The 24,595-nt window shown below is 39.7% G+C and overlaps 1 protein-coding gene across 1 annotated transcript in view; it reads right to left on the bottom strand.

Annotated features, from left to right (window-relative positions):
* Nucleotides 1–23,439, bottom strand: part of MAP3K6 (mitogen-activated protein kinase kinase kinase 6) — a 1,891,200-nt gene extending 1,867,761 nt beyond the window's left edge. The window contains exon 1 of the mRNA XM_044084347.1: nucleotides 23,054–23,439. Within this exon, the coding sequence (XP_043940282.1) occupies nucleotides 23,054–23,375 (322 nt within the window). The 5' untranslated portion in view covers nucleotides 23,376–23,439. The remainder of the gene's footprint in view (nucleotides 1–23,053) is intronic.
* Between the last annotated feature and the right edge of the window lie 1,156 nt (nucleotides 23,440–24,595).

The raw sequence follows: 24,595 nt of genomic DNA, 5'->3' as shown, positions 1-24,595 counted from the left end.
ACTGAATAAAGCAAAGTCTAAACAGCCAAACGGTAGGAACATCAGGAATGCAATGTAGTCAGAAACAGAGGGAAACTCTTTTTTAGTGCTGATCCAAAAATCCTTTACAGACTCATCCTGGACCCTACAGCATTATCATGAATGACAGGAGAGTATTTACACACATTACGAATTAACTTATTATATTTACATGTATTATAAAAATAATAACACAGTTGAGTAAATATTGTAACAGAAGTAGAAGCATTTATTCCGAGTGAATTCAAAGATTTTTTTTTTTTTTAAAGTGAGAGATTATGAAGATTTGTAGTATCTGCAAGTTGTGAATTCAGCACGGGTCTGGTAAGTTTAGAGAAAGCTGTCTCAGTATAATAAGAGGCAAAGGAGGGCTGGCAGAAAGTGTTAATTCCAGCGAAGTGCAATCTTAAGTGATAGCAGTAATTGCTAATAGGCAACTCACTAATAAGGGAAGGGCAAAATAACAGGAAAAATTGTTAATATATACATTTGGAAGGTACAGGACTGTTGTACAAATTAAGCTACTACACTGAAGTGTGCGGATATCATGCAATTTTTGTAATGGCAAATTGTATTCAATCTCTTTAGAGGGATGAGACTATTGTACTACTTTCCTCAGATTGATTACGCATCATGACTTTTCACCATTAGGGTCAATGATAATTCTGGCTAATGAGCATCAATTATTTAAAGTTAGAAGTTAGAAAACTGGTTAGTCTGTAGGCAAATTTAAGATGGCTGAGAAATTAAGCTGATTAAATCATTGTGCTGATAAAATGTCAGTGAGGGTCCAAGTAGAATAAAGGTATTAGTTGATTAAACCGAGAGGGTCTTTGAAAGTAAAGGTGGCAGAAGAGGAAAGGCATTTTGGATGGGTTGCCAAAAATCACAAATTTTTTGTGGCATCTGCAGTCAGTCTGTCTTTGCCTGGAGAACATATGGAAAATTTGGCTGAAATCACCTTAGGTGACCTTGAAGGACAATTTTGAGAAATTCTAAGGGAAGGCTTTTTGAGTATGACCAAAGTGTCCTATTATCTTGAATAAAGGTAAATAACTACTTCTACACAAATTTCTAAGACTTTTTCCTACATGGTTAAGGTTAACAATTCATCTAATTCATCTTTGTAAAGGCCAGTTAAAAGTACTAAGAAAGGGGATAACAACATCTGCTATCTTACACTCAGAAGTTATAATGTGCTAAGGGACAGGTTGCAGGTAAAAATTAAAAGACACGGCCTGCCTATATACTTAGAATCTTTTTTAGAGAGTTTTGGGCAAAATGTGAGGTAAGAAGATCTGTAGTTTCAATGTTCTGACATACCTCTTACCCCCCTCCCAAACATAAAGAATGCAATGATCTCAGTGCTGGACATGTCTGGGCTACTCATCCATCCCACTGCAGATGGTTTGATAGTATTTCCTTTACTCATACAAAGTCTGCCTGGATTAGAACCTTAGCCTCTACCAGCATAAGCAGACAGAAACCTTTACCTCACCCCCTTGAAAAGGGCAAGCCACCATCAAGCCATTCATTCCCAACCATATTTGGTTAACTCATCCTCATCACTGCTACTCAAAAATGCAAACGTAAGAAATTTTTTTAAAGTATCTAATCAACTTAAGCAGCATGTTTATCTGAGTAAACAAGTGCACCTAGAGAAAAGTCATATAGAACACAGAGATGCAATACAAATGTGTCACCACGTGGCAACTCAGCTCAGCACAGGGCAAACTTAGGAAGCTGCTCATGAGGACTATAGCGGTAATCTGCCATCGACTGGACATGTACACAAATATACACTAAAGGTTACCTGTGTGTTCAGTATATGTGCAAACTGTAGCACTGCAACAGATGTTGGGTAGGACAGTGTGCCTGGTACTGGCACATGATGAGGATAGTGACAGATGGCAATATGGAGCTGCAGCGTAAAGGAAACCCTGGGAACTACAGACACATAAGTCTAACCAACCTGCAAGGCCATGGAAAGAATTATCACGGACCTTATCAACAATGACATAGGCGACCTCCAAACTCTGGCCCCAACCCAGTTTGGTTTTGTTAAGGGTAGATCATGCTGATTAAACTTGGTGGAATTCTTTGAGAATGTCACCAAAGTCATGGACAAAGGTAAGACAGTGCACACAGCCCCTCTCCATCTTGCCGAGGCTTTTGACACAATTCCCCACTCTGGCATCAATAAGACACACTGCCAGACAGAGATTAACCCTTACATTACTAGATGAGTAGCCAATTGGCTCACAGACAGAATACACTCTGTCAAAATTGGTGACTCCACCCCCACCAGTAGACTTGTCACCAGTGGAGTACCACAGGGGTCTGTGCTAGGCCCCTTACTGATTGGCATCTATTTCTCAGAAGTCGAGGCCAAAGTAGACAGCCTTTGGCTCACCAGGTTCGCTGATGACTGCAAACTGGGAGCAATCACTGAGTCCCTCAACAATGTCAGCATATTACATCAAGGGCTAACACAAACAAATGATTGGTGCCAAACCCATGGTGTAAAACTAAATGCAAAAAATGCATTATTATTCCCTTTGGAAAAACAGAATTCCCTGAAAATTACAGTACTGACAGTGGTGTGAGACTTGGGAACACAAGTTAATGGCAATCTGAACTTTAACCACCATGTTTCCACAGTGGAAAGGAAAGCAGGGGCATAACATCCACGTCAATGGATGTTATAACTCCAACGTACTCAACCCTTATCAGACCACTAACAGTGTGCAATGCACCCTTTTGCATGTACCTCACCAGACAACTGCAGCAGCTGGACAGACCACAGAGGTTTCTTACTGAGAAAATACAGGGACTCCAAACCATGACATACATGGACTGGCTGAAAGCCCTGTCACTTTACTCTGCATCTTATAGGTTGCGAAGTTGAGAAGTGACTTGTGTATGGCCTATAGGGCAATCTCCAACCCTGTCCTAATGGAAATGTTGCACATGCGCAAGTCAAATTGATCAAAAGTCACTTGTTCTAGGGATCGCAACCTAGCTTGTAACATTAACAGAGCATGCTGGACAGACAGATACGTCTCCCAGAGACTGCCACATCTTTGGAACAGACTCCCCATTCATGTAAATAAAGAGCTCCTCACTGACCCTTTTCAAATGCAACCTAGATAATTGGATGGGAGACTACAAATTTGCCCATGGGGTGGCACCATACCTCTCAACTGTTGATATTTTCGCAGAATGTTCAGATTTTTGCCTCATATTTTTGGTCCTTTCTTCATAAAATTGTGGTTATCTGGCAAATTAGTGGCAAATTATTAAAGATTAAGGTTAGAAAATAATGACCGACATTTGAGTTTCAGACTTCATACCCTTCAGAAAATTCATGCTAAAGCAAAACCTGTTATTCTGTCAAATTTCTAAGTTTGTGTAAAGGCTGCCAGCCAAGCCAGATAGAATTCTGTAGATAATTCTATGTCATTGTAAATATTAATATCCGCGGTGGTGGTGCTGCGGTAGCGTTGTCCCCTCACAGTAAGACGCTGACCGGTTCGACTCTCAGCTAGAGCGTCTTCTGCGTGGAGACATGCGTGAATGGGTGTACTTTCATTGAAGGTTGTGCGTTAGGGCTGGCAACTCAGCACATAAAAATCAACTGCCAATCATTAGCGGACCAGAGGTCCGCTGTGGCGACCCCTAACCGGGAAAAGCCGAAAGACACACCACCATTGTAAATATTAATATAATCCACAGGCTGGTTTTTACAAATGTAAGAAAACTAAATGTAAAAAAAAACGTGTTATATGTTCTGAGCTTCAAAACTGTAACCACAGTGCACCCTGCTAGAAGAAAGTTGATAAGTGAAGCATTTTGTGACTGTTTGATCTCAAGCTTGGAGACAGGATGTCTGGACTAATAAATTATTTCAATTGTCTTAGGACAAGAGTTAATTACTAGGTTTTATATGTAAAGTGTCCTTTATTGCTGTGGTTTCCTGGCAGGTGCAAGATTACAAACAAATGTTAAATTTTGAGTTCTGTGAGCCTGGGAAACTCCAGCAGAGGTGTCAAAAATGATGTAATGTGAAATGACAGCAGTAATGTGTATATCAATTTAAGACTATCTCAGAAAGATTTGAGCATTTTGGATTTTGTCTAAAGCTGACAACAACTTACCAGGCACTTGCTTTGCTCTGTGTGTAAGTAGTATTTAGAATTGTGATTTCTCATAGAGTTAAATAGAAATATAGCCAGATTGGTCTAGCTGTTTTCTATATTTAAGTCAGACTATCCTACAATATAGATTTAAAAGTTCCCTGTGATCTTTGAACTCTTGATTAGCACTGTGTTGTATTGATGAGATTTGTCTTGTGTTTTTATTATTTATTATTAAATATTTTAAACCTTTCAAGTATGGCTGTTTTGTGTAGAGATAATTTAAGCTCTAGAGTACTTTCATGTATTTGGTGACACTGTCCAAGCCACTCCAATAGTCTTGCTGTTCATCACACTTACTATTTGGATAACAGTAATATTGCACAGTGAAATTGGTCACCCTTTGGGAAGGGTATTATAGTAGCTGATATCAGTAGTTGGTGGCAGTGATTTCTACCTTATAGTCTGGAGAGAAGGGGGCATAGCTGGAGAACCTGTGCCAGCCTTCCCCAGGAGTGTTTGTATATAACTCATATCTTAAAGTGTGTTTGGGTCAGTTACTTGGGCAGGGACACGTAGCACTGGTTGGACAGAGAGGGTGCTGGAGGTTTTAGCTTGACCACTAGGCTGATATATGGGCCCTATAGCTGTGCAAGTGAGGAGTCATATTGGGGATCTGGAGAGAAAGGGAGAAACCAGCCCCAGACTGACTGTGATTTCTGTGTGCTCTTAAGGGAAACTGTACTTTACTTTGTGTGTACTTGTTACTCCCCCAATGTGCATGCCCCTCATTTGTGCTAGTGGTGAGGATTGAGGCTCCTTGATCACTGGGCCAGTGCACGGGCGTCACAGTTTGTAAGAACAATAATTAAAAATTGTCCGTATTTTTGGGCCTTTGTCCCACTTTTATTTATGGCTTTGTCCTAATAGCCTAGTAACCTCCAATGAACCTGGACATTGACATATGGTTCAGTGTGCTCTGTGTCATTTAATTGATGGCATATCCTAGCCAAATCTGCTTGCTGACAGGAGTTCATTGGTGTTCCCCTATGCAATACTTCTCACTGGACATTCCAGAGACTACCTGCCTTGTTGCAGCATTTGATATGCTTTAACTGCCTCAATCTTCTCCTGCTTGCAGGGTACATTATTCAGACAGTATCCTCCTGGTGGTGAACATTCTATGGCAGTTTTGTCCTGTGCAGAGTTGACCCACTGGGAGACACCTTACGCTCAACATTATCCACATGTTAGGATTGAACACAGACCTTGTTAGGCAACAGAACTAACTGCACCAGCACGTCTTCATTCCTCAGACAAGGTGAAAAGCTGAGAACAATACAATTGTGCAAACACAACACTCGCAATAACAGATGTTCCACTAGAATGATCAGTGATGTATTACAATTCCTTTCCTTTGGGAATTAGCTGCAGGAGACGCTTCTCCTTCCTACCCGACTTCCAGAGATTTTGAATGCCACAGATTGGAACTGGACTCTTCCTCCTACCCAGGATGTTGGCTTGCTGCACAACTAAATAAAAAGTGGCTTGCCCTAATTTCTTTTTTTTTCTTTGCTAGAACCATTAGAAGATTACAAATTATGAACCTCTCTTCTAAGTCTGTATAACCATAGAGGGCATGAGAATTCTCACTACTGGTTTAGGTACTGCAAAGAAAAAAAATCATAAACCTTAAGATTATCAGTGACCCATTGGAGTATGAAGACCACTGTTCCTAAATACCAATCCCTTCCATCTGACAGCAGGAAGAAAAGGGGGCAAGAGAGGTTTGGGTCTATGGCTCCCTTTTTCTTACCAATGAGGGGTTCTGGTTCTACCTTGGTCAATCAAAGGGGGAGGTGGGTGGGAGAAGAAGCAGTGATCCTTTTTTTCAAACATCTACTATTACGCTGAATTTACTTACTGTACTACACTCATACTAAGGATCATTGCTGCAGTACAATTTCTTACCCATGGAAACCGTGCTAAAGCAGTTAGCTACACCAGTGGAATAGCTGTGGTTACAGCATGTCCTGCAAGGCTGACTGGGGTGACAAAACCTGCACTGTTTCTATAATGGACATCCAGCTTGTAATAAAGAAAATGTGTGCAAAACAGTCCAGGTGGCTGCCTCCAGATACTTTGAGCTGAGACATTTTTAAAGAAAGCAGCTGTGGTGGTTGATACTCAGTAAGGTAAAGTCTCAGAGCTTTCCCGAATTTTTCCATTGTTCTTGTAACAAAGGTAATGCAACCAGATAGCTAGCCACTTGCAGGGTGTTTGCTTGGACAGAGACCTACCTTGTTTGTCTGGAATGATGGGTACAAACAGCTGATGTAACTGCTTGAAATCTTTTTCTCTTGCTATACAATATCTGAGCTGTGTGTGCACATCCTGCAAGTGTAATGAATTATCTCCATTGTTCTCAGAGTACAGATCGAAGACAGATAACTGAACAACCTGTTTTAATGCCAGTTCTAGTACCACTTTAAGCATAAATGAAAGCTTAGTCAGAAGGTCTACCTTTCTTTATGAAACACTATATTGGTCTCTCTACACTTCAGACATTAAAGCTTACATATACTCTTGGCTGAAGTAACAGACACCAAAAATAAAGTCTCCTTATACAGCAAAACTTAAGTGTTGCAGAAATTTGCTAGGTTAAGTTTTTCCAACACTGAAGTTCCATGGAGGTAACACAGGTTTCCTTTGAGGCACAAGGTGCAGGAATACTTTTAGAAATTGTTTTACCATGTAGTGATGGAGATGCTAAGGAAGAAAGATATAGTTGGACAGTGGCATAAGAAAGGCCAACATGGAAAATGTGTATCAAATACTAAAACACTTCTCAATGTTTCTTTAGTCTCGGTGGGTGGAACACACCCCTTCAGGTATACCCATGAACAGCCTTTTCCATGTGAACAAATAAGATTTTCTAATGTTAGGTTTTCTGTCCTCCTGTTCAACATGTATCCCCTCTTCTAAGAATTGGGCTCAAAAAGATACCTAACCTAATGGTCTTTAAGTTGTCTGGGAGAGCCAAGGATGCAGAACTAAGAGTGCTGTAGGGACTCCTTCATGCTAACCTAAATCAACTGTGAAAACCATGGAACAATGGCTGTCTTGTCCATTCAAGAACCACCGAGATGTGCTTGACACTGACTATCCTAACCTTTTGCAAGACTTTGAGGATGACTGTAGTGGGTGGGAAGGACTATAGGAGTTCCCCATCCAGGGAATGGTGAAGGCATTCACTGCCTATGCCCTTTTTGCATGGGTGTTTGGTACTGAAATGTATCTAGCTTGTTATTTTTTTCTGATACAAGCAAGTCTAGCACTGGGGACCCCTTCTTCTGGATTGGGCTTTCAGTGTTCTTATGGTCCAGTTTCTATTTGTAATTAATGCAGACCTTCTCAGCTTGTCTGCCACTGTGACTACATCTGAGGCAGTTTCAGAGGTTCACTGATGAAGATCCAATTGGCAAGAATAAATAACTCCCTCATTTTTCTGTACCCTACTAGTGAGGCTCTGTCTGTAATCATCAGTTGTCATAATGTCTTGAAAGCTCATGACATCAGAGTCTAGGTCATTATCTACTTTAAGATGAAATGCTTCCTTACTGTAGAGGTCCTCCACCCTGCTTGCACTTTCAGACCCTATGGGTTTCAAGTTATATCGGAGACATCTCTACTCATGGTCTTTACACTCTCCAGTTACAAAGGGAATTTCCTAGTTGTTCATCTTATTCCAAGACCAGCAGCTATATTCCATACTGATAGAGGGGGTGAGAGTTAATGTTTTGTTTAAGAGAAGACTCCGCTGTGCCCATACATTTATGACATACTGCTGTGTCTTCCTAATGCATATTGTAGCCAGGATGGAAGATGATATGCGGCCTAGAGCCATGAGGATGCCTGAGCTGCTGTGGCTGTCTTATGGATCCAACTGAAAAATAAAATTCTACAACTGAATGGCTTTGCCCTCTGATAGAACAGTGCATTTAATTCTGTATCTAGCAAGGCTTTAAGTACAACATTTGATATATTTAGTGCCAAGCTTAAATTCATGGAGAAACCTAGGCTGAACATGAAGTACCCAAACCCTACTGCATCTTGTACCCAGAAGGGACGTGGATTAAAACAGTCATCCTTATAGGGTGAATATATATTCCCTGGGATCTGATGTGGTAGACACTGCTACTAAGAACTTAGTAAACACTCTAGAAACAGTACAAGATCGAATAGAGAGGAGGTGAACCAAAAATGCTCCTAATCTGCCTTGAATCTCAGGAAATGTAGGAGATTATTCTTGATGAAGTTCTGCTGATAAGCAACCTTCAGATGCAGGGTGATCATGGACACTTAGTAAAAGGAGGGGGGTTAGTGCTTGTAAGGTAGTATCTCAAGTTTTATTTTCAGAAATGCATCTTTACAGTTTAGTCTGTGCAGAAATGTGCATAACAAATTCTTGTTTATTCTTTTAACATGTACCTGCATAAACAGTCGTGTTTTTCAGGGTAACAGCAATGCCTCACTGATTTTACAAATGTAAAGTGAAACTCGCTAGACAAATTTTAAATAAAATCTGTTAAATCTGTTAAAACAAACAGTCTGCAGAAGCAAAATGCAGCATTACACTTATGTCACAGCTTCCATGTTTGAAGCTTACAGATATCCTATAAGCAACAAATGTACTTGTGAAGTGCACTTAACTACATTAGATGACACATAGTGCTAGTGAAAGGATTCAGAACACATCATTATTTTGAGACAGATAGCAATATGGTACAGGTGTTAGCACTAGGGGAGATATGCATTCCTTCAGGGAGGAAAGTAATACAACTGTTATATTCAAACACCAGAATCTCTTACTCCCCAAATATCTCCAGATGTCAGCTGCTGAAAGGGATAACCAAGACCAAAAATACTTCCTCCAAAGAACCTGACAACATACCTTGTGACTTAATTAGTATTGTTAAACATGCCTTTCCAAATCCACTCCTTAAATAGTTTAATTTATTTACTGGTTTCATCATTATTGAGTGGCACACTGCATTGGTGATGCCCTGCCATAAGGGGGTCTGTGATGACCCAATACTGCCAACCAGTAATCAAGGAGCCTCATTCCTCACAGCTGGCAACAGTGGGGAATGCTCACTGAGAGGATAACAGGCACACACACAGTACTTCCAGATGTAGCACTGTGCATCAAGTACAATTTCCCTTAACAGCTCACAGTCAGTCCGGGGCTGGTTTCTTCCTCTTCCTCCAGATCCCTAATAAGACTCCCCACTGGCACAGCTATAGAGTTGAGATCTCAGCTGAGTAATCAAGTCAAGACCTCCAGCACCCTCTCTGTCAAACCAGTGCTAAGTGTCCAAGCCCAAGTAGCTGACACACATACTCTTTGAGGCTTGATTTACACACACACACACACACACACACACACACACACACACACACACACACACACACACACACACACACACACACCTGGGAAAGGCTGGTACAGGTTTACTAGCTATGCCCCTTTTGCCTAAACTGTAAGGTGGTTTTCACTGCCACCAGTCACTCCTGCCAGCTACCTTAAGGCCCTTAACAAAGGGTGTCCAATCTTACTGTTTAATATTAATATTAACACAAATGGTAGTTTGACCAAGAGCAAAGCTATTAGGACTGGTCGACACAGTGTCATCAAATAAATATGCAAGTACTCTCAAAACTTAAATATCTCTACACAGCTCAGCCACAATGAAAGGTTTAAATACATTTAATAATAAACAAAGAACAAGACAATACTAAATATATATTCACAGAGATATCAATAGACAATAGTAGTAGAAGTAGCGAACGTAAACTTGTCTTAAGTCAAAACAAAACAAAACAAAACAAAAAGTAATAATAGAAAATATATGATTGTACAGCATTACTAAGTACTCGAAAGTAATCCAAGCAAGGCAGGTAGTCTGTTTCCAGTCAAAAATCCTTTATTAAGTTCTTAGCTAAAATTAAGGGACATAAAGACCTACAAACTTTAATTGTGTGTGCACCTCCCTCATCTCTCAGCTCTGATAGCATTCACATCAGGCAGAGTTTTAAGACATATACACATTTTTTACTTCCACGTTATTCTAAATAAATTATTAAGGATATAATTAGTTAGGGATCTTTGATTTCAGATAAACTTGTACAAAACAACTTTAGAACATAATAGGGCCCATGAGTTGTGGTTATTTTGGATGTGTCTAAATAAAGAGAGGATAAACCAGTGAGAATTTAGAGTAGTAATACAACATAATAAGCTTCTAACCAATACTACCAGAAAGAATTTTAAACTACAAAAGAAATACATACAAACCACAAGCAGTTATTAAACAGCCTGCAGACTTAACAGTTCAAAAGAATGCCACAGCAACATCCTTGCACAAGCCAGATGGCTTCCCATAATTGCAAGAGCAACATTCCTCCAAAATTGCCTGAACTCTAAACTATTATACTGTAGGTATTGCCCATCCCAGGCAAAGAAGCAATCCACCTTTTTCACTGTAAATGGTATCATCATTATACACAGACCTCCATTTATGAAGGATCTTAGTGAAAAGGCCGTCTGCAAGGTACCACTTACCTCTTGAATTAAATACAACAAAAATTCAAAAAACTTACCAACTTCAAAAAAATTGTAAAACAAAATGCTTCAAAAAGCTACAAGAATAACATAAATGCTCTTTCTACAGCACAAGTTATGTCATTTCTGTAGAGCAGCAAGTATGCATGTGTGTGACAATTTACTATATTTCACAATATTATTTATACCTCAGCAACCACTTCTGTTAAACTCCAATATTTTTCAACATGTACCTGTAAACTTTGAAGACTTACAACTGTTTTAAGACTGTAACTGCCCCATTGGCTTGGGTAACGACTAAAAGGGCCCCTGGACCAGTCCACCTACCTGTTTAACAAGGTAAGTCATTTAATGAATAAATAAACAACAATATAAAACATAAAGGAAGCATTGGTAAAGTGATAATGAGAGGTTTCAATCAATACCGTTCATTGACTGCAACACCGTAACTACTACTTATTACTTCAAAAATAATTTCAAATAACAAGTGTACCCCTAGTAAGTATCTCACTCTGCTTTACATGGAAAGAAAAGTATATAAGCTGGCATCTGCAGAATGACCTTTATCATATGTATGACGTGGTCTAAGAGACTGCTCTGTATGTGTCAAATTAAAACATTATTAAAGTTTTCTATAATGTAAATAGTAACAAGGTGAAATAACATTATCATTTCCACCTGCTTTCTAAAAGCCCTAAACTTAACTTATTTCAAGCAGATCCCTAAACATTAGCTATCCACTACTTACCTTGCATTATCACTTTAGTGGCGCATTGGTTCATTTATACAGACTTCTGGCACAGTTGCAACATTCCACCAAATAAAATCTAGGACTTTAGTTACAATCAGATTTCTTAAATGATCAGACCTGTATTCACACAAGGAAAATGTTAAATGAATGACATACTCAATATTAGTGCACTACAGAAGGCCCTGCTGAAAATCAAGGGATACAGATGACTTATTTGTTTACAAGAGGGCTTCTCACACCACCTTCAGTGGGTGAAATCAAACAGGTGCAGTGCAAAAGAATGAGAAGAAACAGGATTGCAATAACAGCTTGAACTTAGGTGCATCAGTACTAAATAAAACAAGATTATATTAAGCGTAACAGCTCCGGATGACTGAGAAATATACTGCTTTTAAACACATTCAAAATAGGTATCTCAAAAATACAGGAAATTATGTCACACACGTCTTGCATTGCTGGTATCAAATGTAAGGCTGACACACAAGGTAAAAAAAACTTAGAAAATGGACTTTTTATACCCAAGGAAATGCAAATTCCTAGTCATTTGCCATAAACATAAACTCAGAATAGTTCATACACTAAATCTGCAAAAACACGGCATCCAAGCAAGTTAAGAGGACAGTTTAACAATTATTCATTTTAAACTCACTCCAAAGAGACTTGTATAGCAAAATAAATAGCAATTCATCCCTTAAAAACATAGATATGCATATCACAAATAGGATACAATTACAAAAGGAGAATTGTATAACTGCTTTCTTATCTCTGTATTACAACTCACATTTCAGATGTCTACCTTGGAGATAGTGTTTTTTTTTTTTTTTGTTAAATTGAATAAACATCGTCAACAGCATAAAACTTCTTTACAATGCTAATCTGTAAGAACTCTTTAAAAACTGAAGTTTGAAAAATATTTTTAAATGGCATTATCAAACACAGCCAATCGATCGAGGCAAACAAGTTAATCATAACTGTGACTGTTCTGCCTTTGAGAAACCAAAGTCTCAATGACATCAAGGAGAAAGAATAGTGAATCTCTATTTTTCCATGTTGGCTGGAAAAAATGCCAATAATGTGCAAAAGTCGACAGTCTGCATACTTGAAAACACATGAATTTCAAGAAATGTGGCATTTTAGTGCCCAACACTCTTTGACCACAAAATGTATTTATTTTTATATTTACTGGTTCTAATACTGACCATTTGCCTTACTGTTCTGCACTCAGAATCTGTTTTAATTATGGCTGTATATATATATATATATATATATATATATACACACACACACACACACACACACACACACACACACACACACACAGAGATGCACTAAATTATAATGAAATCATGGTAATGACCAGAAATTATACTAACAATCATGGGTATAATTTCAGGATTTAAGCTCACGAGAGTGGAATTTTATATTAGGAACTGTAAATCAGTGTACTGAGCAATGGATTCTTCCTCCCAGTAAATCACTACATCACATTTCAAGAAAAAATATTTTTGCCCAGCTGTGCAGAGAAGATGCTTTGGACTTTACTGCACCCCAGATAAGACAGGTTTCACCAGCTGACTGAGGTGCTGGCAGATGCACCTGTTGAGTGATGGGAACTATCAGCCAGCAATTTGTTCATCCTTAGGAGGAGTTCATATATCCCACCACACCAGAAGTATGATTTGGGGAAGTCGCAGCTATATATGTCAAGGGCATTAGCACATCAAGGATCACAGCAGCACTCCAGTTGCACATCATGGTTTTATGAAAGTATGCATCAGCATGTTTCCCATAACAGGCACTGCACTGCTCCTACTGGCACAAGAAAGAGTCAAGTGTGCGCATGTGCAAGCACGCGCGCACACATACACACACACATGCACAAAATCTAACATCACAAGGTGATTGCCACACTACTTACCATTTCACATCCCCAACAAATACTATAGGAAGGGGAAATAGGCGTGATACTTTTGAGGGGATGGGAGCAAAACAATTATAATGAAAACATACTGTACTGTGGTCTACAAACCATGACATTTATTCACAGTTACAGGTTACCAATCACTCAAGAAAGTTCTATATCCTCTTATGTGACCAAGTGATATAGTGAATCCCACTACATACAACATACATGTGTAAAACAAAACTATAAACTACCATCAAATTAGGAACTAAGTGAGCACAAACTAAGATCAAAAGAGAAATCATCTCACAGCATAACTTCTTCCCACTCTACTTCTCTGGGATATTTTATGCTATACCAGATGGAAATAATTTATGATGAAAAAAAACCTGAAATAAATTCACAGGCCAATGAATCACAAATCAATATTTTATCAGTAGTACCAGCAGTGGGAATTGCACTAAGCAGTTCAAACATGACAGCTCCATTTCTCCTTAAAAAAGTGACAGCTTAGATGATTCAGACCCTATTCTAACTACACCATTATATAAAACAACTACTAAATTTCTCAAATCAACACATTTTTGTGGCAACACTGTACAGAGGTTAAAGAATAATATACTCCTGTTTTCCATTATTTAAGTGAGAACATTCATGTAGATCATAACACAATCTCATTCTTTAACACACTACACTGATGTGGTACACCAAAGGGCACAGTGCTGGGGTTTCCCCATTTGTCATCTATTTCTCAGACCTCCAGACTAACACTTCTGAGCTCTGGTTATTTAGGTTTGTAGATATAAATTGTGTGCCATTATTTGATCTTCCACAAACTCATAATTGCTCCAACATGGGTTAAACCATGTCAACACATAGTCTCAAATTAAATGCGAAAAAAATGTAGCACAATTAATTTTGGTAAACAAAACATTTTCACATACAGACCCTGTCATAAGAGTTCTAGGCACTCTTGCTGATAATTTTCTATCACTTCACCATCATCCCTGCACTGTACTTCCATAGGAATCTCTGCTAGTTAGAAAGAAGTCTTAATTCGCCCTTTACTTGTTTCTTATCAGACCCATTAATGAACATAATGCACCCTTTTGCATGTATTTGTGTAAATACCTCACTCAGCTTGAGAGACCTCAGAGATTCATAACTAAAAAATCAGTGACCTCGATTCTGGGAAGATGTATCCAAGAAATTTTCCTGTTACACACACACACACACACAAATACATATATATATATATATATATATATATATATATGGGTCTACTTCTAATGACCGAAACGCCGATTCGCCGACAGTGAAATCACCGACGAAGCGACCGACAACGAGTTGACCGACACGCTTGAATCCCGACAGACGGAAGACCGACAAGGGGAATGTGTAAGCGCGACCTGGTAAGTATGCGATAGTGAGGGATTTAGGAGTAGGGAGCGGACAGGTAAGTGTGCAATACTCAGGGATGTAGGGTTAGGGTGTGTGATAGGTGAGTGTCTTGTAGTGTCGGAGCTTGGGGTTGGGTGTGTAAGTGAGTTAGGGTTAGGGTGCAGGTAGGGAGAGTGTGCGGTAGTGTCGGAGCTTGGGGTTGGGTGTGTAAGTGAGTTAGGGTTAGGGTGCAGGTAGGGAGAGTGTGCGGTAGTGTCGGAGCTTGGGGTTGGGTGTGTAAGTGAGTTAGGGTTAGGGTGCAGGTAGGGAGAGTGTGCGGTAGTGTCGGACCTTAGGGTTAGGGTTTGGGTTAGGGCTAGTGGATATGTGTTGTAGTGTACTGTGTTGTTTACGTGTAGTGTGTCGGTGTTATGGTGTTCGGTGTTTCGCGTTGTCGGGTTTGTGTGTTGTCGGTTTTCTGGCGTCGGTGATTTCTGTGTCGGGGAATCGTTGGTTCGGTCTTTAGAAGTAGACCCATATATATATATATATATATATAGATATATATAGATAGATAAATAGATTACAATGGGAAATCTTCTTAGGTGTAATTGAGCTGTGTATCTTTAACACACACACATAAGAGAGCAGGGACAAAGAAGAAAAAGCAGCAGCCGTTGAGTTCCAATGTTGGATACTACATTTTTTTCATAACAGTAGTAAAATCTTTAGATTCTTTTATGATACATTACATAAATAAGCAAACTTTGTTGCATAGCTCTCAACCTTCCATCTCCAAAATGAGGCACAACCGCCTACATAATGTGGAACAAATGGGCAAAATGTGCAACACATACTAATGGCTTACTAACAACTTCAACTAGGAGGGTCCTAGGATGGTTAAAATATGCTGGTTTTACTTATAAAGAAGATCCTTTAATGTATTAATATGATTAATTTCTATTTACCATGGAGTTCACTTAAAAAAAATTCCTAACACTGAATGTGTGACAGACTCTTTCAATGTGGAACTTTGAGGAACTTCGAGGAACATGAACTTTTTAAGACCCCAAATGAGGTACGTTCCTCGTAATGAGATACACTTGAGAGGTATGCTTTGTTGCTACTTCTGGTTATTAGTGAAGTATTGATCCAAAGTCCGTTTCCATGAAGAAAACTACTGCTGCCATTAACATTCTGTTCTCAAAGAAATTACAGGAAATGTCACTATATAGCCAATTATTTATCTGCTTTATTTCGCCATGTGATAGCAGAATGAATACACTGTTCCGGATGCACTATTTTTCCATAACACAAGTTTCACATAAATAATGTGCCACCAAATAAGAACCATCATAAAATACAGAGAATAACTTTTACGTATGAGGTATGTCTATTTTAATTAATTAATGAGAAATGACCAAGTAAGTGCCTCTTTTCATCAGATGACCCTGAAGCACTGGTTTGGTCAGGCTGTGTGGTTTTACTTATTTATTTATTTACCTACTACCTGTTCACATGGGAGGTGAGCCGGTCCACTGTTACTTTTCAGTCATGACCCAAGGTCAATGATCAGAAGTACACATACTATATAAAAAACAGAATAATCAGAAAATGAAATGCATAATTAGGGAAAAAAGCAAGTCATAACACAGGAAGTCTTAGTACACTTGCAAAAAAACAAGACTTATCAACAAGCACAAAGAGTTAGAATCAAGAGGTATGCACATATACGCAATATAGAAATATAGCAGATAATGTTTAGAGCAGTATGTAAGGATTCAGATTCAAAGAAATTAATATGTGTACTACTGAAAAATTGAATTGTTTATTGATATTAACCACAATCATAGAAACAGGTGCACTGAGCTGCTTTAAGAAGATATACTTGAGGTCTTTAACCCATTCACTTCAATAGAGCTCTGGAAGTTTGAACTGTAACTTCCAATGGGTGGAGCCCAAGCCTTTTGACAGAATCAAATTATGTCTTCATATTTCAAACAAATGTTCATATCTCTGGAACCACATGGGTTATGAAAGAAGTCTAAATGGCAAACCCTCCAGCAGAAACTATTTTTATAGTGGTAGTATTTTTTAGGTTCTAGGTCTTAAACTGAATTTTACAAGTCTCAATAAACATGCTAACTATTATGTTTGTAATATACTGTAAACAACTTAACAATATCTCAGCAAGCACTCAAGTTACACACATAATGTCAGCAGCATTTTATTCATCTAGCTGAGACCTTTCATATGAGGCTAAGGTGTTTAACAGTTAATATCTCTTTACCTGCACTAGACAGAGCATCATATTTTCAGATCATTTTAATCTAGAAAGTGTTCGTACAGTCTGCATTTGAGAAAGAATCCTTACCAACTACTGACATGGAACAAGTGAAGTATTATTAGCTGCTTCGAACAGCTGAGAATATGTTGTTTTATTGGCAAAAATGCAAGAATTACAAGTCAGAAACACTCGTTCTTAAAGCCTAAATATTGGCCCAAAACCCAAAGATTGCAATACATAGCTTTGGATCCAACAGGTTCATAGGTTCATAGGTTTATACTAGGCTATCTGCCCTAGGGCATTTATAAGCCTAGCCAGAATGTGTTTGGCTTTCGCCACCTATTTTAAATTTATTTTGCTATGCCCTTTTTCGAGGTTAGTATACTGTGCCTCTGTCTAACAGTGACACAGAAGTGATACCCGGGGTAAACCTACGATCTCCCATCCACTCATCAAGATTCCACTTAAAGAGAGTCAATGAGGGACCCTGCCTAACCTGGACTGGGATTTTATTCCAGAGTGAAGGGAGCCTCTGGGTTATGAATCTGTCCCTCCAGCATGTCCTATTTATTTCAGTGCTAAGGTTCAAGTCTCTCGAGCGCATAGCTCGATGGGATTTGGATTTTCTGAGGTGCAGCATGTCCATTAATTCCAGGTTGGACATGGCTTTATACGTCAGGCACAGATCGCCTCTGAACAGGCGGTATGCCACTGAGTAGAGCTGGAGTTTCTTTAACCGGGCAGCATATGGCATCTGTTTGAGCCCTTTGATCCTCTTGGTGAGGTACTTTTGGGGTCTTTCCAGTTGCTGCAGGTGTCTGGTAAGGTACATCCCAAAAGGGGCATTGTACTCAATTACGGGCCTGATGAGGGATGAGTAAAGAGGCACGATGACCTCCCCTGATCTAGATGTGAATCCCTTCATGATTAGGTGGGCTATATAAAATGGTTTTCTAACCACTTTGGCCACGTGGTTGTCAAATGAGAGATTGCTATCAAATTGGGTTCCTAATTACTTCTTCTGTACTTAATGGATTACCACCTATGTGGTAATTTGTGTGCACTTTGTTTTTGCCAAAGGGGATGACTATACACTTTTTGGCATTTAGCTTGAGGCCATGGCTCTGGCACCAGTTGTCTGTTTCTATGAGGCCCTTTTGGAGGATGCTTGTGTCGGCTGGAGAGTCGATTATGGCGCCCAGTTTGCAGTCATCTGCGAACTTGGTCAGCCACAGTCCTTCCGTGTTGGCCTGTACCTCCAAGAAATATATACCGAACAAGAGAGGTCCCAGGACTGAGCCTTGTGGGACACCACTTGTAACTGGTTTGGAGTCTGACATGGCTCCAGCAATTCTAACCATGTGGGTTCTGTGCTTGAGCCAGTTTGCAATCCATCTAGTGACATAGGGGTTTATATTTAAGCTGGTGAGCTTATCTATAATGCCCGAGTGGGGTATTGTATCGAAGGCTTTTGCGAGGTCCAGGTAGGCTGTGTGGACCACCTTCCCCTCGTCAGTGGCCTTGGTGACTGTTTCAAAGAACTCAACCAGGTTTAAGAGGCAGGATCTGCCCTTAACAAAGCCAAACTGGGTAGGATCCAGTGTTTGTAGGTCCCCAATATCTTTATTTATGAGGTCCATGATTATCCTTTCCATAGCTTTGCAGACCAAGCTAGTCAGGCACTGTTTAAGTTGTATTTTGTGTTGTAAACACCACAGTTTTAGACAAGGGCAGTCTCATCATACACAGATTCCTGGTAATATAAATGCCAAAAAGGAAGTGAAGGCTATAATCAACTGAAAAAGTATAATAAGCATTGTCAAGTTGTTTTTGTTTGTTTGCTTTCTTTTTTTCTCATGTGTCATCCTGACAGCTGTCCCAGTCCCCATGTCAACACTGTATTTACAGGCCCACTCCGATTTCCCCTGGACTAGTATCAAATTTACAGCCAGGGTCAGCATGGATCCTAAGGACGTCCTGGGGGTTGTGCTGTCTTTCCACCTACAGGGTCTTTTTACTGCTTATGGTCTATTCATTACTCCCTGACATGTGCACATGACAGTCACTATGGGAGATGTGTAATAGGTGGACTGCATCACAACATTCCACATTTCCACACTGAGCTACTATTATCAAACTGCCAAACCCTCTTGGCTGAAGCATATCTCTTCTGAGTTCCCATCCTTCACCAGAGAGCTCCTGTTGCACTGCATTCCCAAGCACATCACCCCCCCCCCCCCCCCCCCCAGGATGGGTGTACTCATCCTCCCTGTCATGGGTCACCCAAGCTGCTAGTCAAACCAGGGTTGACTAGACTGCAGTCAAAACCTTACTGCTCGATGCCACCTGAGCGGCTAGATTCATTCGTATTTTCATGAAGGACTTGCATGAGCCATGGGATGTGATTACCTCCAGCAAAGGAAGAGTTCTTGTCTTTTGTTTCCAGTATTTCAATAAAATAGCTAATACTCTTGCTACAGAGCATAGGCAACTGACACATATGGATGGCAGGCATGAAGAAAAGAAGTCTGTGATACTTTTCAATTCTGGTCTTGATTTTGTGAAGACCAGCTGTCATACCAGAAGAAAGTAGCATACATAACAACAGTTAGTTGTCATTAGATCTAAAGACCAGAGTATGCTGTCCAGCTGATTTTCTGGAAAATTCATATCAATTCTTGACCTTTTGATTAAGATCAAGAAAAATGTTGCCAAGCAGACAAAGGAACATTAATCTATGGATGGGTAAAGTATAAAGAATTGTTTGCTAGACTGAAAAAGAACAAAGAATAGGTACATGCACGAATTACTGGTATTGATGCAAACTACAATATCATAAAAAGTGAAAAGTCGGGTAAACCATTCTATGTTTAGAGTTTTTGTAAACCATTTAATACTTCAGAATGCCTGTGAAATACACTGGTCATAAATTAGGTGAAAATATACCATTCTGGATCTGGGGATTCATAGACCGACAGAAAAACAGTTTGACTGACAGATAAACAGATCATTAATTCCAACTGTCATGGAAGTTGATACCCTCTTCAATCTTTTCACACCTACTTTGTTTTTTAATAGGGAGTGGTGTAGTTGAGGGCGGTGTACAAATGGAATTAACAAAAACAAAACAAAAGGCAACTGCTGTTCATCCAATGTCCCAGATTTGGCAGAATTACATGACAGCTGTCAAACTGAGCTGCCAGAAGAATATTCTGACAGCTATGAAGATCATCTAACTGGGTCCAGTTTTGTCCACTTTTATCTCCTAGCTAACTACTGACTGTCAGTTAACATAGAGGATTGTAGTTCAAAGCAACTGACAAGACAATTCCTGTACCCAGGATAAAGAGTTCGAGTTCATCCACCCTTATTTGCCTGCTATGTGATTTTGAGCAATTTACTTAACCAGATAGACTCCTGAGTCACACCTGAAAAGGACAGGGTGTCCAGTGGGCTTATTCAATCAAGAAACTAAGAATTAGAAGACTAGTTAGTTATTGAGTATTAGTAACTGGAAACCAGATAAAGATATCTGGTTAACTAGGGGAAAGTATGATACTGGCATACACATAACATAGAGTAGACAGGTCAGGCATCTCTTGTACAGAAGAAGGGTTATATATTTTACAAGGGCAACCACATCATTTAGAAATCTAGGCATGGAGAAGAAGGCCCAGTTCATGTGCAGAACAATTAAAAAGATGATGTGGAAACTCACCCAATCTACCCCTCATAAAAGTAGGAAAGGTCCACTAAATTAGGGATTTGAGAAGATGTGGGGCATACTAAACAATGGAGGCAATTACTTCAGCTGTTGTGAATGAATTTTTCATTTCCCAGAGTATATTTTCAGACATTTGCCTTCTCTAGCAGAATGTTAGGCTGGTTCAGCAGGATACAACAGACACAGAAGAAGAAGATGATACTTTAGGAGTGGTTAAAATAAATTACATCCAGAGGGAATCCAATGTTTTATATGGTCCTGCCTTCATCTCACTGGAATTGAACGGGTACATACTTTTTCAACCAAACCTACACATGACAAATTGTAGGGTGGCCCAGGAGTTAAAGTATATGCTTATTTATTTTGATTTGTCAACCAGGGTAGAATGCTAATCCTGATGGACCATTTCAGGTTCAACCCAGGAGAGTACATATACAAAACATTATGTTGCAAAACAAAGGATTATCTGTGCAATATACATAGATTCCAGAGTATTTTTGGTTAAAACTGGTATTTTACATAGAGGAAACTTAAATAACAAAATGTGTCATAAAAATATACTAGCAAGAATATTAAAATTCATCTCTCATAGGTTCATAGGTTCATACTAGGCTATCTGCCCTAGGGCATTTATAAGCCTAGCCAGAGTATGTCTGGCTTTCGCCACCCATTTTAAATTAATTTTGCTATGCCCTTTTTCGAGGTTAGTATACTGTGCCTCTGTCTAACAGTGACACAGAAGTGATACCCGGGGTAAACCTATGATCTCCCATCCACTCATCAAGATTCCTCTTGAAGAGAGTCAATGAGGGACTCTGCCTAACCTGGACTGGGATTTTATTCCATAGTGAAGGGAGCCTCTGGGTTATGAATCTGTCCCTCCAGCATGTCCTATTTATTTCAGTGCTGAGGTTCAAGTCTCTCGAGTGTGTAGCTCAATGGGATTTGGATTTTTTGAGGTGCAGCATGTCCCTTAATTCCGGGTTGGACATGGCCTTATACGTCAGGCACAGGTCACCTCTGAGCAGGCGGTATGCCAATGAGTAGAGCTGGAGTTTCTTTAACCGGGCAGCATATGGCATCTGTTTGAGCCCTTTGATCCTCTTGGTGAGGTACTTTTGGGGTCTTTCCAGTTGCTGCAGGTGTTTGGTAAGGTACATCCCAAAAGGGGCATTGTACTCGATTATGGGCCTGATGAGAGATGAGTAAAGAGGCACGATGACCTCCCCTAATCTAGATGTGAATCCCTTCATGATTAGGTGGGCTATATAAAATGTTTTTCTAACCACTTTGGCCACGTGGTTGTCAAATGAGAGATTGCTATCAACTTGGGTCCCCAGGTCCCTAATGACTTCTTCTGTACTTAATGGATTACCACCTATGTGGTAATTTGTGGGCACTTTGTTTTTGCTTCTCAACCTATTTCCTTGGGCAAAGTCAGAAACAATGGGAGGACAAATGGAGCAAATCAGAAACAGTTTAAAAAATGACTTAATTCACTTAAAAGTTTATAGAAACAATAGGTTTTACATCAGTACTCATTTTCTGAACAATAAGAAGTTTGAAACTCCAGTGACTGGTATGATTGACTGGAATTCTCAGTAGTTTACCAGAAGACCAAACATATTATGAGAGAATGGACATAAAATACGAGGCAGTTTTACTAGGAACAGTTGAAAGGTTCAAGAATAGGTTTCAACCAATCAATGACAAATATCAACCGAATCAGGCACAAATCCAGAAATAATCAGGGACACTCAACTACACTTTCAAAATATTTGGCACTATTAACTTCAGACATTGACAGAATGTGAATGAATATACATTTTTTCTGAACTAAAAGAAGTCTAAAAATCTAATTACTATCATTATTTATTAAATGCAATTCACCACATTCTCTCCAAAATCATCAGTTTTAAGATGGATTAAGAGGGGCACATTTAAAATTTGAGTCAAAATGTTCACAAAATGCACAGATTTTTGGCTGTATATTTTTGGTCTGCGAATCATTGAAGTTGGAAGTCAGAAAATAATGACAGGTGGTTGAGTTTTAGACTTCATACCCTTGATCTTGCTCCAAGAGTGTGAGAGGTATGTATGCAAGTCAGTGACTTAAATAGCTGCCATAATTCGGAAAGTTTCTGCCTTTATTGTTTATTCAGAAAACACTTTGTGACTTAATACACACATAACATACAGGATAAAAGTGAGACAAGCCCTGTTGCTCACCTGCATTGTAGAAACATCCAAGGCTATGTGTCTCGCCTAGAGCCAGACTGCCAAAGGGAACGATATTAAGTACTGCACGACTGTCCTCGCATGCTTCCCGTACACAGTGTAAGGACAGGGTTTCCTCTGACTGCGCGAGCCCCACAGCCCCTTCACTCTGTACGTACACAACAGCAAGGGGGCGAGTGCGAGGCCGGGGTACACCACCAGGGGGAGTTACTGCTCTAGTTGTCCCGCCGCGACTACTCACAACCGTGGCCAGCGGGTCCTGCCAATACGTACCGGCTGTAACCGACTCTTTACGCTGCAGCCGACCGCTCATTGTTACCACAGTGAATTTCCGATGCTTCCGCTTTAAGCTCGATAAGCCGCAAGGCAGCAATGAAGTGGTTTCATCCTACGCGCAGTTTCCAGCCACACCCACCCTCAAACGTTTTTCCGAAATTTGGTTTGGGTGTCACAAGTTCCTAACTCCGTATCCTAAGGGAAAATATTAGTTGATGGCCAGTACCCAACATGTTGTTGAAACGGAATTCCAAATGTTTAGGATAAGAAAGTTTCTGGCTTAGGTCGTGAGAGCAAACTATCCTGTGAAGTTTTACTTGCAGTTAGCAAACTGCCACACTAAGTTGGCTCGCTAGTAGAATTAAGTACTCAGGCGATACAAGCGAGAGAGTAGGTTACATGTTGAGAAAGTTACTTTTCAGAACTTTTGAATGGCTTTGCTGTTATTTTAACAAAACATTTGACATATTTTTGTTTTATTTAGTCATCCTTGTTGCTTTTTTTATTTTAACACTCAAAATTACCACTCTTGGGCTGATGACCCATGCCTCTCAACTGTCCTGGTTTGTGCGTCATGTCTATGGTCTTTATCTTTTAAAATGTATGGTTTTCTGACGTGTATTTGATTTTCAGACTTCATATCATTCTGAAAATGCACGCGAAAGCAAAGTCTGTTATTGTACCAACTTTCTATGCTTATACCATCAACATTTAAAAATTGCCCTTGTGTGGGGAAAAACCCAAAACTTGGACCGAACCACAAAAGGAGGGGGGAGTATCGATATTCATCAAAGATACCCACACCTCCAGGTTGGTGGCAAAGCACGAAGCATCAGAGACTATCCATGTGCAACTAACAGTGGATAAAACTGCCTTCCAGTTTATAGCCTGCTACAGACCACCCTCCCAATCCCAGGAAACCCACTCCGCCTTCCTGAGAACACTGGAAAATATGAAGGTCTCTCCAAACACCATTATATTGGGCGACTTCAACTACCCAAACATAGACTGGGAGCATTACTCTAGCTCCAACACCCTAGCCCAAAGGTTCCTAGAATTCATAAACTCAAATGCTATGGAACAACTTGTTACCACTCCCACAAGCGGGGAAAACATATTGGACCTGATCATCACCAACATGGGGACTGTATGCTCCAGACCAGAAGTGTATCCCTCACTGGTAAGATCAGACCATAAACTGATCTCAGTGGATATTCACATCCCGACCCCACCCCCTGCCCAGAAAACTACAGTGAA

Source organism: Protopterus annectens, chromosome 1.part1, assembly GCF_019279795.1.
Source record: "Protopterus annectens isolate FY-2018-M chromosome 1.part1, PAN1.0, whole genome shotgun sequence".
Lineage (NCBI taxonomy): Eukaryota > Metazoa > Chordata > Ceratodontiformes > Protopteridae > Protopterus > Protopterus annectens.
Note: the sequence above shows the minus strand (reverse complement) of the source record. Positions and strands in the feature narration are given on the sequence as shown.